Raw genomic sequence first — 14465 nt, 5'->3', positions numbered from 1 at the left:
AAAACTTATAGTTTGTCGACCAAACTCTACAAGAAAATTGAAATTTAACAACAGTCTAAAGGTAACGTTTTTTTTTAAATGTTATCTTTTTATTTTTATCATGCTTTTAGTGGAAAATATTGTATAAATTTTTTATTTTTATTAATGATAATATCTTTTTTAAATAAAATATTTTTTTAGGGTAAAAGACAAGTAAAAAAAAAAAAAACATTGCTTATGAGTTGATATCTGCCAAAACGGTATGAAAAGCCTTCTAAAACACTTCTTATCGAAAACTAGAGCTGTCAGACGGGCCAACCCGTGGCGGGGCGGGTCGGCCCGTGGCGGGCTAACCATTTGGCGGGAAATTTCCAACCCAACCCATTCTAAGGCGGGTTGCGGGTTTGGCGGGCCAACCCGCGGGCCCATCAAAAATTTTTAAAAAAATTAAAAAATATTTCATATCTTCGACATTTTACTTCAAAAAAGTTTTCTACAATTAAATGTATACATAGACATGTATTTTAAATATAAATGAATACAAACGAGTACTAATGTTGGATGAAAAATATTATTTTTATTTCAAAATTATAACACAGAATGATAATAAATTGGCCTAAAACTTATCTTACATGTGTTTTTCAATCCGCGGGCCAACCCAAGCCCGAGCGGGCCAACCCGCGCGGGTCGCGGGCCTAGGCGGGTCGGCCCACGGCGGACTTGGGTTGATAAAATTCCAACCCAACCCGCTTAAATTGTTTGGCGGGGCGGGCCAACCCGACGGGCCCAACCCAAATTGACGGCTCTATCGAAAACCTAGCCGTCCTTGGCCAAAACTCCTCTTAGCGAAAACTCATCTCTATCCGTCGAAACTCCTCCACTCGCACCTAGCCTTCTCCGCCACTTCTCCGCACGCGACCAATTTTCCTCCGCCACTCCTCCACGTCGCCCGCGACCTAGCCTCTGCCACTCTTCCACGACAGCCGACGCTGTTGGAAATGCCTCTTCTCGTGTGAGCAGTGAGTCACATGCCTTTCCCATCGAGCAACGGCTGCTACAAGTAAGCTATCGCTTCTCGTTTCTTAAGATGTGTGTAGACCGTGGCCATCCCTTTGCTGTTTAGATCTCCTGTATGGTATTTTGTGAGATCAAACTATGCCCTTGTGCTGCTATTTTGATTTCTTGTTTGATTTCTGTCCATTACTCTAAATTTATGGTTTCAAAAATTATTTGGATATGTTAAAAAAAAATTTGAATGACTATATGAAAATGGCGGATTCCTTTGGACACTGAGAAGTTGTTAGGGTAATGGCTTTGTTATAATCAAAAGAAACCTTGACTTCCTAATTATCCTAAAGAACATTACTTTTTGTTTTCACATAATCAACTAACCATGACCTATGAAATCAATCAGAAAAGATACATGTTGGTTGCCTCACATAATCAACTAACTTCTTATTTAGCCTCACTTCCCTTCATCTTTCTATGAAATTATTGTTTGCCTTTGCCCACACACTTTCATTCAACAAAGTAAGATACTTTTTCAGTAAGAAGAATGATTAATCAATTTATTTTACATTAATAGTTATAGCTTTCAGATGAATGATAATATCAAATGTAATGGTAATTATTTTTTTTTACTTCTAATATAGTTCTTATGTAGCTATTATAAGTTGTAAGTTTTCCATTCAATAGACTAGTCCTTGTATAATTTTGTTAATTATAAACTTCTTTTGTATTTATTGTAATTCTGTTACTAGAATTTTTCAATAGTTTTATCCTATACAAATCACATGGCTTCATCAATTAGGATGCACATGGTGACTAATGATAATATATCTTAAAAGTTATGTTTTGATGATTTATTTAATTTTTTTCCAATAATAATATTTTGATGAACCCGTTTGTAGTCCGTTTAAACACAACTCCGACGAGATGAGATGCGCAACCCAGAGCGAACCCTAAACCCCAATTGCTTCACTACCAAAATCGCCTCTGTCGCTTGCCTCCCCTTTACGCTCCTTCTTCCCTCCACTCGTCCATGGGGAAGGACATCTCTGGATCTCCGGCGGCAGCACTTGGAAGCGCTACCGCCCCAACCGCGTACCCCACCCGTCATAACTTAGCTCGCACCTTCAAGTATCTAATGGGTTCGTCACCTAATCCTCTCCTTTCTTATTCCATGTCGTATTTTATTTTTTTTTAAAATTCTGTTCTCCCCTTTGTTTCAGCAACGCAGTTCTTATCAAGGGGAATCCCGTTTATATTCAATTCATTGATCGTGAGACACCTTACTGTTGCGGACTATGCTGTAATTTTCCTCATCCTAATGCAAGTTCTTTTATTTAATTTATTTTTATTACTATTATTTAGATTGACATGGGCATAAGCAACTCAATCCGACGACCACACTGTATATTCTCCTCTCATGCTAGCCAATTTTGTCTTTTCAGATGAGCTAGGAAATACTAACTAAAATGTCCGCATAAGAAAGTCAATGTTGTGAGGAATTTGGCATTCATGTAGTTGGTTCTTTTGAATCATGGGCACTTATGCTTAATTTAACAGATTGATAAGCTTAGTTTAATTTATGGATGAAAATTGACACTAGTACTATAGTTTAGACGACCACTGCATCAAGAAGGAATAACAATGTGCAAGCATAATAGAGCATTTTCATTAGCACAGTCTGTTTATCTTTGTCTGGTACCTTCTGAAGTGAAATGATTCCTCTTGTTGAAGCAAGGTGATGATTTTTCATTTTAAGTTGCATAGGCATTTCAAGCATCACCAAAAGTAAAATTAATATGAAATGGTAGATGTTTCTTGTTGGATTTCTGAATTTTATGTGATACTGTTATGGTCCCCAGTGCAGAATCGAGTCATAGGTCGAGATCTGGATCTGTACTTGGTCATGCAACACGCAAGGGGAAAGGGAGAGGGAAAAAAGACTCTTCCTAGATAGTCCAATTAAGGAAACAAGGAATCAAAAATAGAAAAGCTAATTAGGCCATTATTTATTTCTAAAATTAGGCCATTATTTGTTTATACTAATTAGACAATAGATAATTTATTTCTACTATAGGAGTAGCTAATTTGTTTTATCTGCTTCCGACTATAGCGATGTCCAACAAAGGCGTCCACCTTGGCGTCCACATCAACACTCCCCCCTCGATGCTGTGCTTGTCCTCAAGCTTGAAAGCGAGGTGTAATGCCACTAATAGCATGAAGGGAAATTTCTGGGTCCACTTTCCCCTCTTCCTCACCTTCCCTATCATCATCAGGCACGTCAATCCAGAATACGTACTTACACTTGTGCCCCGTGGAGTAGGACTCATCATAGTTAAAACAGAGGCCATTGACTCTTCGTTTTGCCATCTCGGTGCGAGTCAGATGCCTAAAGAATGAAGCAGGTAGAGTCTCCTTGCTGATGTCTGTCTTTGCCAAAGGAGGACCTCCACTGCTGTGTTGAGCTTGGTTGTGGTCCCGCTCCAATTCGTGCGCAATGACCCCCTACCTTGATGGAAGCATTGCTTTCGTTCTAATGTTCTGGCCATATTCATCGCAATGCCTAGGTTTTGAGGCTTCTACAGTTCGATGTTGATATGAAGATCTTCGACTAACCCCGCAGTGAACAAGTCAACTTGTTGTCATGGTCGGAGGTCCGAGGTCCGCCGAGCTTGTTTGCTTTAGATTTGCCAACTTTCCCAGAGGGTTGTTGCTCATAAGCGGCCCAATGCAGATATGACAATGGCCTTTGAATTGCTTCCAAGTCATATCTGGTTCTTCCTGTTCCATTTGATCAAACCAAAGTTGGGCTTCCCCTACCAAGTGGAAGGTAGCAAGGCCAACCTTGTCGGCTTCTGTGGTCCTTTGGTTGATAAAGAATTTGTCGCACATTTTAACCCAGCCCAGTGGATCCCCTTCTCCAGAATAGGTGAGAAAATCCATCTTCGAGTACCATGGAACCATGGTGCCATTGGTTGGTGGTTCAAGTTTAATCTCCAAGGCTTTGGAAGGGCCACACTCCACGCTAGTAGGGCTGTTTGCAGTGGGCATCGACTGTCGTATTGTCTCTTGAATAATACTCGATAACTCGGCCATAAGCTCTTCTAGTCCTCGCTGGCGGGAGGTGATTTGCTCCATTAAAACTTGCTATTGCGAGGTCAATCTTTCCACGAAAGCATCGAGTTTGGATGTGATAGGATTCGTGTCACCCATGATCGGCTCTGATATCAAGTTGTTATGGTTCCGAGTGTAGGATTGAGTCACTGGTCAAGATCCGGATCCGTACTTGGTCATGTAACACACAAGGGGGAAAGAAAGGGGGAAAAAGACTCGTCCTAGACAGAATCCAATTATTCAATTTTTCTTCCTTCAGTTCCTCTCTTTATTAATAATAAGAAGTCAAACATGACACGATTTAGGAAAGACCAACCCATAAAGGAAATAAGGAATCAAAAATAAAAAAATTAATTTGGCCATTATTTGTTTCTACTATAGCAGTAGTTAAATTAGGAAATTATTTTTTCTACTAATTAGGCATTAGCTAATTTATTTCTACTATAGCAGTAGCTAGGTAGTAGCTAATTTGTTTTATTTGCTTCCGACTATAGCGGCGTCCAACAAAGGCGTCAACCTTGGCATTCACATCAGATACATTACGATGTTGGCACTCTGTTTGGTAGCTATTGTCAGAGCTCACTGAGTGATACTGCAAGTGATGTCTGATAATGCCTTTTTGCTCTCTTGTAAATTATACAAGGTCCAGTAGTTACTTTTTGCAGATACCTTTTGATCTTCTCTTCTTGTTCTAATTTTTATGCTTTCTCAAAGATCAGATATCCAGTTTCAAGCATTTATTTATGTGTTTTAATGTAATTTTACAATTAGAAACATGTATGTCCCGTGTATATGACAAAATAACACTTAATATAATAAAATGTTGAAAACTTTTAATGTTGTGATCTTCCTCTATTTTGTCTTGATTGGATAATAGTCTAGTTCAAGAAGAATGTGTACGATGGTTAACAACCTTACTCCATTGTTTCAATTTTTGTTTTTATTGCCTATTCATCTAGTCCTTTTCTTTTGCTCAATTTTTCTTAATGATGTTTTTTACAGCTTTATGCAGTGCAATTCCATCTTTTTGTTACCTCCATATTGTTTCTAAGTCGGGAAGGTTTTCGACGGGCATGCATGCGCACTGATGTTGGAAGGTTCTTGTTTCTTCTCCAAAATCTATCTTGACCAAATCCATCATATTCATGAAAGAACAAAGTTTTTTTTAAAAATAAATTTGGAGTCATTTTTTTAACATGTCTCATTCTGTAAAATTATTTAAGTGCAATCACCAAGCAAAGCAGAAACAATCTAATTGGTTTTTTATTTAACTAAGAAATATTTATAAATGTATTGATAAAACATGTAAGGTTGCAGAGAAAGGTTAATCACTAATAGTTGATATTTGCCTTTGTAAAATGCAATGGCAGTCAAAGTCGCCATTTTAGCCTCATAAAATTGTTCAAAAATGTCAATTTGTTAATTGAGAGAGCATCATTGAACTGCCGAAGGTGATGGTGTATATTTGTTTGTCACTTGGTCTTGACCTCACTCCACCCTCTTGGAGAGGTGGATCTGCTCCCATTTATAGTTTTGAGCATGGTTGTCAAAAATGGCCTAATACATATATGGATTGCTTAAGTTGGATTGGTATCGGCATATATTAATTCAATCTTTCCCAAGAATTCAATCATCTATCATCGGTGAAGAAAGTAGAATTTCTAAGAAATTAATTAGAAATGAGCTAACTGCATTTGCAAATAGATTAAATTGATTTAAACTTGTCAAATAATGAATGAAATCGATCAAATAGGGTGAAAATAGGGTGAGGTTCTATCAAACTAAGTTGATTTTGACAAACTCAACCATTCCACCCAACTCTTTCTACATTTTATCTTGAATACTTGCAAAAACATATAGGAGAGGAAGATAGTGCTTGTTGTTCTTATGTACTAAAATATCTTAGCTCCTCATTGCCAAAGATTTGTCGTGAGATTAAAAAGTAATCCTATTGTGCATTTGGTCTACCGGTAAGTAGACCAAATACACATCCATGCTTTCTTCATTCAGTGTTAATCGAAAGCTGCTACTATTGATTGAGAGAGAATACAATACTGATCAATACGGTCTAAAAACCTCTTCTTGATGAAACCCAATATTATGATTGCTTTTCTATTTTGTATACGATATGTTGATATCTACTATTATTAATAACTTATATTAATAAATTAGTAGATAATATATTAATATCTAGTATTATTTAATTTTATATTAATAAATTATTGATTCTGTATCAATAAAGACACAATTTATTAACTTTTCGATAATCTTAAAGATATGCATTTAGTTCAAGAAAAGGCGGATGTTATGAAGCCACAAAATTTGAAGATAGAGGAGGAGAATGGGATGTTGCTACTGTCATTATTCTAAAACTTCAGGCACTCTGCTTGGACCTTGTCAAACTGAAATCATCGATGTCTGTTGTTAAGATGCCATCATATAATTAATTAACAAATATAATATCATTTCATGGATTGCCTTTCCTTCCATCAGGCCATTCTGTGAACATGTTTCCTTTATTGTAGAGATAGTGCTTTGAACTACTTATCCTTAATTGCTACTGTCTTCGTCTACAATTATCCTTAACTTAGAATCCTTTCCTTCTCAATCTCTTTCATGTCATATTGTCTACAATTTGGAATTTACTGATGATTGAAGAATTCCAATTTTGTTGGATGTTACAAAGAGACCACTTATTATTGCAATTAAATGTAACTATATTTAACTTGTTAAATTTCCCCATGCCATATTATCTCAGCTAACCATATTTGCATTAGCTTTAAGTTTATTTTGTTTCTTTATATAAAAGGATGGTCATGCTAGATAGTATTCATGTCATGTAAGATTAAGGTTTTTTGATACTGGTATGTAGTGTTTTGCTTCAGTTGACTAACAAGTGAAACTCTGCACTTATTGATCTTCATCTGCTAAAGTTGGTCCATAGTTGACTCTAACATGCGCAACTAAGCAGGGCGCCTAGTCACTTGTATAGATCTAAGAGTAAATTGTGTATTTACATTATTTCTGTCAGGTTTTTCATGATACTTCATTGAATACCAAAATCTCTAGCTAATGAAATTTTTGGAAAGAAAAATATCTAAATCTTGAATTGTTATGTAATGTTCCTACCTTTTAGTCTCTCTCTTTCTAATTAAAATTTTGTTCACCTAAAATAAAAGCTCTGTCAAATTACAGCAATAATTCATCGATGGAAGAAGATGCTGCAAGATTATTGAAAGTAGCGTGGCTCACATTCCCAATTGGCATCTTGTTTACTTCTGCAGCCTGTCTCTTTGTTTTTTGGTTTCAGAAGCTCACTTTTTCAGATGCATATGCACAAGCTATATTGATCCATGGTATTTCTTGTCATTTAAAACATAGAACTACTGACTGTTTTCGTACCTGGATGATGTTGACTGATTTTATGAGCCAACTCTATTACTGTAAAATTGGCATTATTTTGAGTGATTTTATTGCAAACTTTGCAGTTTCTGTTGATTTATTTTCTTCAGTAAGGTTGTACATAATGGTTCATTATAAATCTTTGGCTAGTGGAGTGTAAAAGTATTCTATATTCTGATAATTGAATCATCAAATACACAACATTAATTATCTTGTTTCTGTGTCCATTATTAGATAATCTAGTACTAGAAGTATAATTTATGTTACTTAGTAATGATGATGCCTGCCCATGTGGCAAAACATATGCATTCCAAATGCCATTCTGGTGCTTAGTATTGATGGCTGCCTGGAATGACTCCATGAGTTGTGGTAGTATGAGTTGGTATTGTGACACTATTTAAGGGGAGTAGCAAAGGGTGTTAGCATAGCCAGCTTAAAACCAGTGGAAAATTTAAAGTCAGCTCATTTTTGTCTTTGAAACAAATGCCAACTGTTGTCTCATGCTAGCTCATATCCCTCACCAAGGCTTAGTGCTCCTTGCTGCCTTGGCAGGTACACTTTTTTGCTATTGTAGGTCAGTTAGTTAGAAAGAGGCATTGAAATGTTTTTCTTTTTCTTTTTCTAAGAGAACATACTCTAACATCGTAAATCAATTAGTTTTATCCCATCATACTTAGGACAAAGACTCTTTTGCTAACCTACCATGACGATGTTTGGTGATATTCTGAAGTAGAGCCATCTTTTGAAGTATTTCATATGTCGAAATGGTATATATTGGTATTTTAAACTTTGCAAAAATATATTTAGCTACAAAATTGCCTTTGTTGGAACTAAAGTTTGAAATCTTATTATGAGTTGGGGTATTGACCCCTAGCTAGAACGAGACGTGCCAGTTATGCCGATGTCGGTGACTATGTAAGCAAAGAAGTGGAAGAAGAAGAGAATTGAGGGGGGCGTGGTGGAGGAAGAGAATCGAGGCAAATGAATAAGGTGGACGTAGTCATGGAAGAATTGAGGCTTTGTCATAAATGAGTAAGAGGTGTTTGTTATAGATGAGAAAGAGGAATTGCAAATGAGGAATAATTTAAGCTTCGCCACAGACATAGAAGAGGCATTTGTCGCGGACAAAGAAGAATCAAGGCAGAGAGGAAGGATTGAGGCTTTGTTCATTGTGGTCAAGAAAGAGGAGAGGTGTGTGCTGCAGATGAGGCATTTGTTGCAAACATGCAAGAATCAAGGCTTGCAAATGAAGGTCGTCGCCGGTGAAGGTGGATGAGGAGAATGAGGCATGAATAAGGAATAATCGAGGCTTTGTTGCAAAAAGGAAGAATCAAGGCATTCGTTATGAATGAAGGTCCTTGCGAATAGGTTCTCAAGAATGTTTCACGGTCTCCAACCATTCCACATATTGATTAGTGGGTAGAATGAGATGGTTTACTCACGTTAACCGACACAAAATGTTTAATGCTATGGTTGGAAAAAATACATAAATCATTATGGTGTGATTGTAATACTCTATATCAATATCTATATAAAATAGTTTCATTGAGAATAATTCCCTTATCACATGGTATCAGAGCTATCACTAATCCCTTCCCATTGAACATCCACTACATGAGTATTTGTTTATGCTCAACAAATCTCGAGCGTGCTAGAGTTTCTGTACTTTACTGGAATGATACTTGTTTTGGTATTGTGCCAATGTTTTAATGCATGTTCCAGTGACAGATTGATGGTTGAAGGAGGAAGGAGATGAAGTATTAGGAGACATTGTTGTATTGAGTGGTATCGAGGTTCAATAATTTACTGGAATGATACATTTCAATCGTTTCGCCATAATGCCAGTGTAGGCCCATTGCCTTCACTTCACCTTCACACAGCTGTGAGATCGCACATCCTTCACACCCCTCCACTACTTGTGCACTTGCTTTCACAAGTAGTTCCTCGTGTCACAAATGACCCATTGCATCGTTGATGTCTCTATAGTGAGTGACTTCTCTCCTCATGAGCGACTACTCTCCTTACATCTACTCACATTGTTGCTGCCATGTATCCTACTACTACCGCTTCTATTCAATAACAAAATTGACCATCACACAAGTGCTCTAATTTAGTCAACCTACCACCCGAGTGTGGAATTCCTCGCACATAAGAAAAGTTCAATGGTAGAAATTATACGATTTAGACTATGACTGTCATGTGTACATTATGGGTTAAGGTCAGATAAAGCACCTTACTACTCAAGCTGCAGAGATCCTTGAGTCCATTCACCTTTTATGGGAGTAGATGGATGCCCAACTATTGGTTCTTCTATGGTAGTCAGTTGATCGTAGTCTTATGGGCATCTTCCATTATTATCTTTCAAGATACCAGATATGGATACAAGTGAGAATTCTTTATATAGGCGAAATTTCTCAAGGCTATGATGTCATTGGTAGTCTATTCTAATTACACCTAGGTCGTTTCTACCTATTGTGGAAAGTTTGTGCATTAGAAGGATACAAGTTATTCATTGCATGATTTCTATCCTGGTCACTCGATTTATATAGTACCTATGCTGCTCAACTCGGTAAACCTCAACTAACTCAGATGGCTTTAACCATCACAGTCAAGTCATTGAAGAGTATGCTAGATTTCTCCAACTTCAACTTGGTTGTTTCTAAGTATATTTGTGGTAATGCATCCATCTTCTCTACTTCTACAACAATGTAGTTCCCTATCCGTGTCATAATAGCTAATGGGTCTCACTCATCAGTTAAGCATATACATTGATGATGCTACCCTTTCACCTATGTTTCATTTGCATATCAGATTTTATAGTCTTGAATTCTCATTGGACTAGTTATCTATTTGCAAGCTTACTAAATTTTGTTGGTGCAGCGGGGAGGGGGTGAATTGCCTTTTAAAAAAAATTACCCCTTTCTTGATCCTTTGATTACAATAGACTAGCACAATAATAATGAATTAATTGAACAACTAAATAAAGGAAATAAGAGGACAATTCTATTTGCTTGGTTATAACCTAGGTGGTTGTTAATCTAAGGCATTGAAGAAAACTCCACTAGAATTCTCCTTTGTTGCAGGCGGAGAAGCCTCTTACAGAAGTTGATAGCTCAAAAGAAAGACTAGGAAAGTGTACAATACTTGTTGTTTAAGTTGTTGAATTATTCCTAACTCCAGGAGTCTTTTTATAACCCCTGGAAAATTCTATCCGAAGCTGGAAGGCGCCTTCAATAGGGTGGAGGCGCCTTCAATAAGGTGCAAGGCGCCTCCAATGTGGCAAATCTTATCGTCGAAGATAAAATTTTATCTTCGGCTAATAGCTAGGAAAGACGCCTTCAATAGGCTGGAAGGTGCTTTCGCACTGTTCATCGAAAGCACCTTTCAGCCATGGAAGGCAACTCAGCTGAAAAGCAGATCTCTTCACGTAGGTGATTCTCCGGTTAACCGAAGTTGAGCTCACCCGAACCCAACTTCGACCTTCTTCTGGAGCAGCCTTCCTCCCCGGCTTCTCGTCCCTTGGACTGTCGTGCGTCCTTCTCGTCTGTTGGTGTACTCTATCGCAGCATCTCGTCCTTCGGATGTACCGAGTCTGTCGACTCCCTTCCTTTGTCATTCTTCTCGCTAGCTGTATTTTCCGCTCGACTTCTTGTGTTCTTAAGCTCCTGCACACTTAGACACAAGGATCAAACTCAATATGACTTAACTGAACTTAGTTGACCACATCAAAACTATCCTGGGGTATTAACAAATTGTTCTATCATATTTTATGTCACAGTAGTTACTATTTAAGATTTGAGGACCGACCAAGTGATTGACATAGAATAATATAAGGCTCATGTACTTTATTAGTTGGAATGCTTGCACGTTCGTTATGAACTTTATTAGTTGGATGTGTTTGCACGTTCATTAAGTCTTTTAACAACACCCGCCCCTCTCTAGATCTATAATCGTATTGGTCACCTTAATCTCCACCACTTGAAGCTAATGATTTCTAGTCTTTCATCCCTTGATTGTGAGTGTTGTCAATTAGGTAAACATATTAGGTCATCCTTTTTCTAAGAGTGTTCATAAATACGTTTCTGCACCATCTTTGTCAATTCAACTTTTGCTTTTAATTATTTTGTTACCTTTTTATCAATGACTATTGTCAAATGGTATGGTCTTTCGTAATAAAAGATTGATTTGAATTGTTTTCTATATTTTCCACTTTCTATTTAACTAGTTTAGAACTTTTACCTATGTTTTATGTTGTGAGGATGTTAATGAATACTTTTCTCACTTATTCTAATCATATAACTAGATTAGAACTTTTATCAAAGTTTTACGTAGTGGTGATGTTAAGGAATAATTTTCTCCATGGCTTAGAATCTCATATTGTGCTGAGCAAAATGATTGGAATATATCATATTGGTAATATACCAAAATTCGATATTACTCAACATAAATAATATCTCATATGCCACTATGTCAATCACGTCAATGAGTATTTTTTCATACTATTTATCAATGAGTTTATTTTTATATAATTTTATTCTTTAATTATATAACTACAACCACCTTCTACTTGTTGGGAGGGTATTTAGTAAGACACATAAGAAAAATAATGACACATTTATCAATCGTCGATCAGAGGTATTAGATATAAGAATATAAATTTGAATACCTTTAATTGTTAACAATGAATAGTTTTTTCAATTGTATATCTGATATGATTTTTTTCTTATTTAAATAGGATGAAATGACTGCTAGAGTTGCACATGCATCTCAACTTGCTATAGAGGGAAATGAGGCAGAGACTCTATCCATCAACTAGTTAAATGAGATTTATTATGATATGACTGGTGGAAGAAAAAAGACCTCCTCCCTTTATAGTCTTGGGAGCCAGACGAGAGTCAATATGATCGTATGATGACTCCTAGAGCCAGGGTCGTCCCAACAGATCATCTACTAAAGTAGAAGCTTTAGGGGAAGAAATCAAATTTTGAAGAATCAACTTTCGACATTAGAGAAACAATTTGATGAGTCTTGACAAGCCCAAATGAGATATGAGCAAATTGGATAGGAAATGAGAGAATTCATAGCTCAAATGAGTCAAATGCCGCATAGTTTTGACTCTCAGGAGACTCAGGACCCTTAGGATCCTCACGATAAGTATCAGTAGCTGATTGAGAGGTGTGTTGACCTTTAACTTTTCTTTTATTTTTATTTATCACTTATGAAACATGCAAAAAAATCTATTAATTTTCATATTAGATGCATCTCTAATTGTATTCTATCTTTTTAAAAACATCGTAGATAATGATATATTCTATATATTACCATCAACAGATATCTAAACTAACATTCAGGTGTGTAAAACTATTATCTAGCTAACATTTTTTATTATAGTGTGTTGGTGCGGGAAGCATCCGACGATCGAACCTTAGTTTTGATAATGACAAAGAGATTCAAAGTTAAGCTTAATTGTTATCTAATGTGTATGATGAGATTGACCTTGTGTAAATTAAAGAAATCATTATACAGATTGTGGCAATTTTCAAGAGTGTTTCAGAAGTTTAGTTCAACTCTCCTTTAGTATGACATAAATAGGATTGTTACAAACCATTCACTCTTCTACCTTGTCTCTTATTCAAGGAAGTGTATCCTTTTTATTGTGTACGTGAATGACATTATTAGTATTGGTGATATAGTGGAATTACTCAATTGAAATTTTTTCTTCATTAGCAATTTAAAACTAAGGATTTAGATGTTACTCATCTACTTTTTGGGTTTAAAAATTGCTCATTTACATTTCACAACATAAGCAGCTACTAGATATGCTTGACGAGCTTATCAGATTCTAACACGAGATTAGGAATAGGAGGGGAGTCATTGGAGTGATCTAGGGAAATACATTGACTTGATAAAATATATTAGTCACCATATCTAACATCTTATTAGGTATTAGTGTGATTAGTTTCTAGATAATCTGTCATGATTATTGAAAATTAGAGAAAAATCCTATGGTACTTTAAGAGTGCTCTAGGGAAATGCTTATTGTTAGCGATCAAGGTTATGTCTAGATTGTAGGCTATTAGATGTAGACTCGTCAAGACTCCCATAGTGATGTTCTGTATCTGGTTATTGGAAAAATAAGCATCGGGCAACTGTAGCATCAAGATTGTGTGTAGAGTTTGAATATACAAATCACCCTAGTAATATACAAATTTATTAGGTTAAACATCTTATGATCAAGTAGAATTTACTCCTATAAAGCCATGAAACTTTACTGTGATAGTTAAACTTCTATGCACATCATTTCGAAGCCTGAATTTTATGGAAGGACAAAACATATAAAGATTGATTCTTATTTAATTAAAGAAAAGGTGCAATGTAATGAGATTGTCAGCTCTAATGATCAATCAGTTAGCTAGCAGGTAGCAGATTGCAAATTTGCTGACCAAATCATTAAGAGGGTTTAGGAATCAATGCATTTGTAAGAAGCTAGAGTCTTGGGATCCATATATAAATATATAATTGATGAGGGTGTGTTTGTAATACTTTGTACTCTATAAATAACATTTGTATAATGTAGTGAGAGATAAGCTAAGGTTGTTCATTGAGAATAATTCCCCATCACGATCCTTTTGTCTTCCAGTGAGCATCATGCCTTTGCTCATGGGCATGATCCTTAACTTGATTTTTGATAGTTTGGTATGTTTATGCTTATTTATTGAAGTGTAAATCTATAAACTGTGTTGTTTTCTAGTAGGTAAGTGGCAAGCTATCAAAACACAATCCCCCATGCGTTTGGGCCATAATTCAAGCATCCAGTTCGATCATGAGTGGCTGTTAAATCAACCTTTAAATTACATATCTTCCATTCACTTAAGTTTTGGGGTGAGTGGTAAAGCAATCAAATTGCATGGATTTTCTTGATATTAGATACTTCATGGTGTGAATTTCTCTTGCCTTTGGTT

At 36.3% G+C, this 14465-nt stretch overlaps 1 protein-coding gene across 1 annotated transcript in view; it reads left to right on the top strand.

Annotated features, from left to right (window-relative positions):
* Nucleotides 1–807: 807 nt before the first annotated feature.
* LOC122053128 (protein RFT1 homolog) overlaps nucleotides 808–14465 on the top strand; it is a 32801-nt gene continuing 19143 nt past the window's right edge. Inside the window, exons 1-5 of the mRNA XM_042615020.1 lie at nucleotides 808–1039; nucleotides 1890–2129; nucleotides 2211–2290; nucleotides 5104–5198; nucleotides 7297–7457. Coding sequence (XP_042470954.1) covers nucleotides 2021–2129; nucleotides 2211–2290; nucleotides 5104–5198; nucleotides 7297–7457 — 445 coding nt within the window. The 5' untranslated portion in view covers nucleotides 808–1039; nucleotides 1890–2020. The remainder of the gene's footprint in view (nucleotides 1040–1889; nucleotides 2130–2210; nucleotides 2291–5103; nucleotides 5199–7296; nucleotides 7458–14465) is intronic.

This window comes from Zingiber officinale, chromosome 3A (genome assembly GCF_018446385.1).
Source record: "Zingiber officinale cultivar Zhangliang chromosome 3A, Zo_v1.1, whole genome shotgun sequence".
NCBI lineage: Eukaryota > Viridiplantae > Streptophyta > Magnoliopsida > Zingiberales > Zingiberaceae > Zingiber > Zingiber officinale.
The sequence above is the reverse complement of the archived record's forward strand: the minus strand, read 5'-3'. Positions and strand labels throughout refer to the sequence as shown.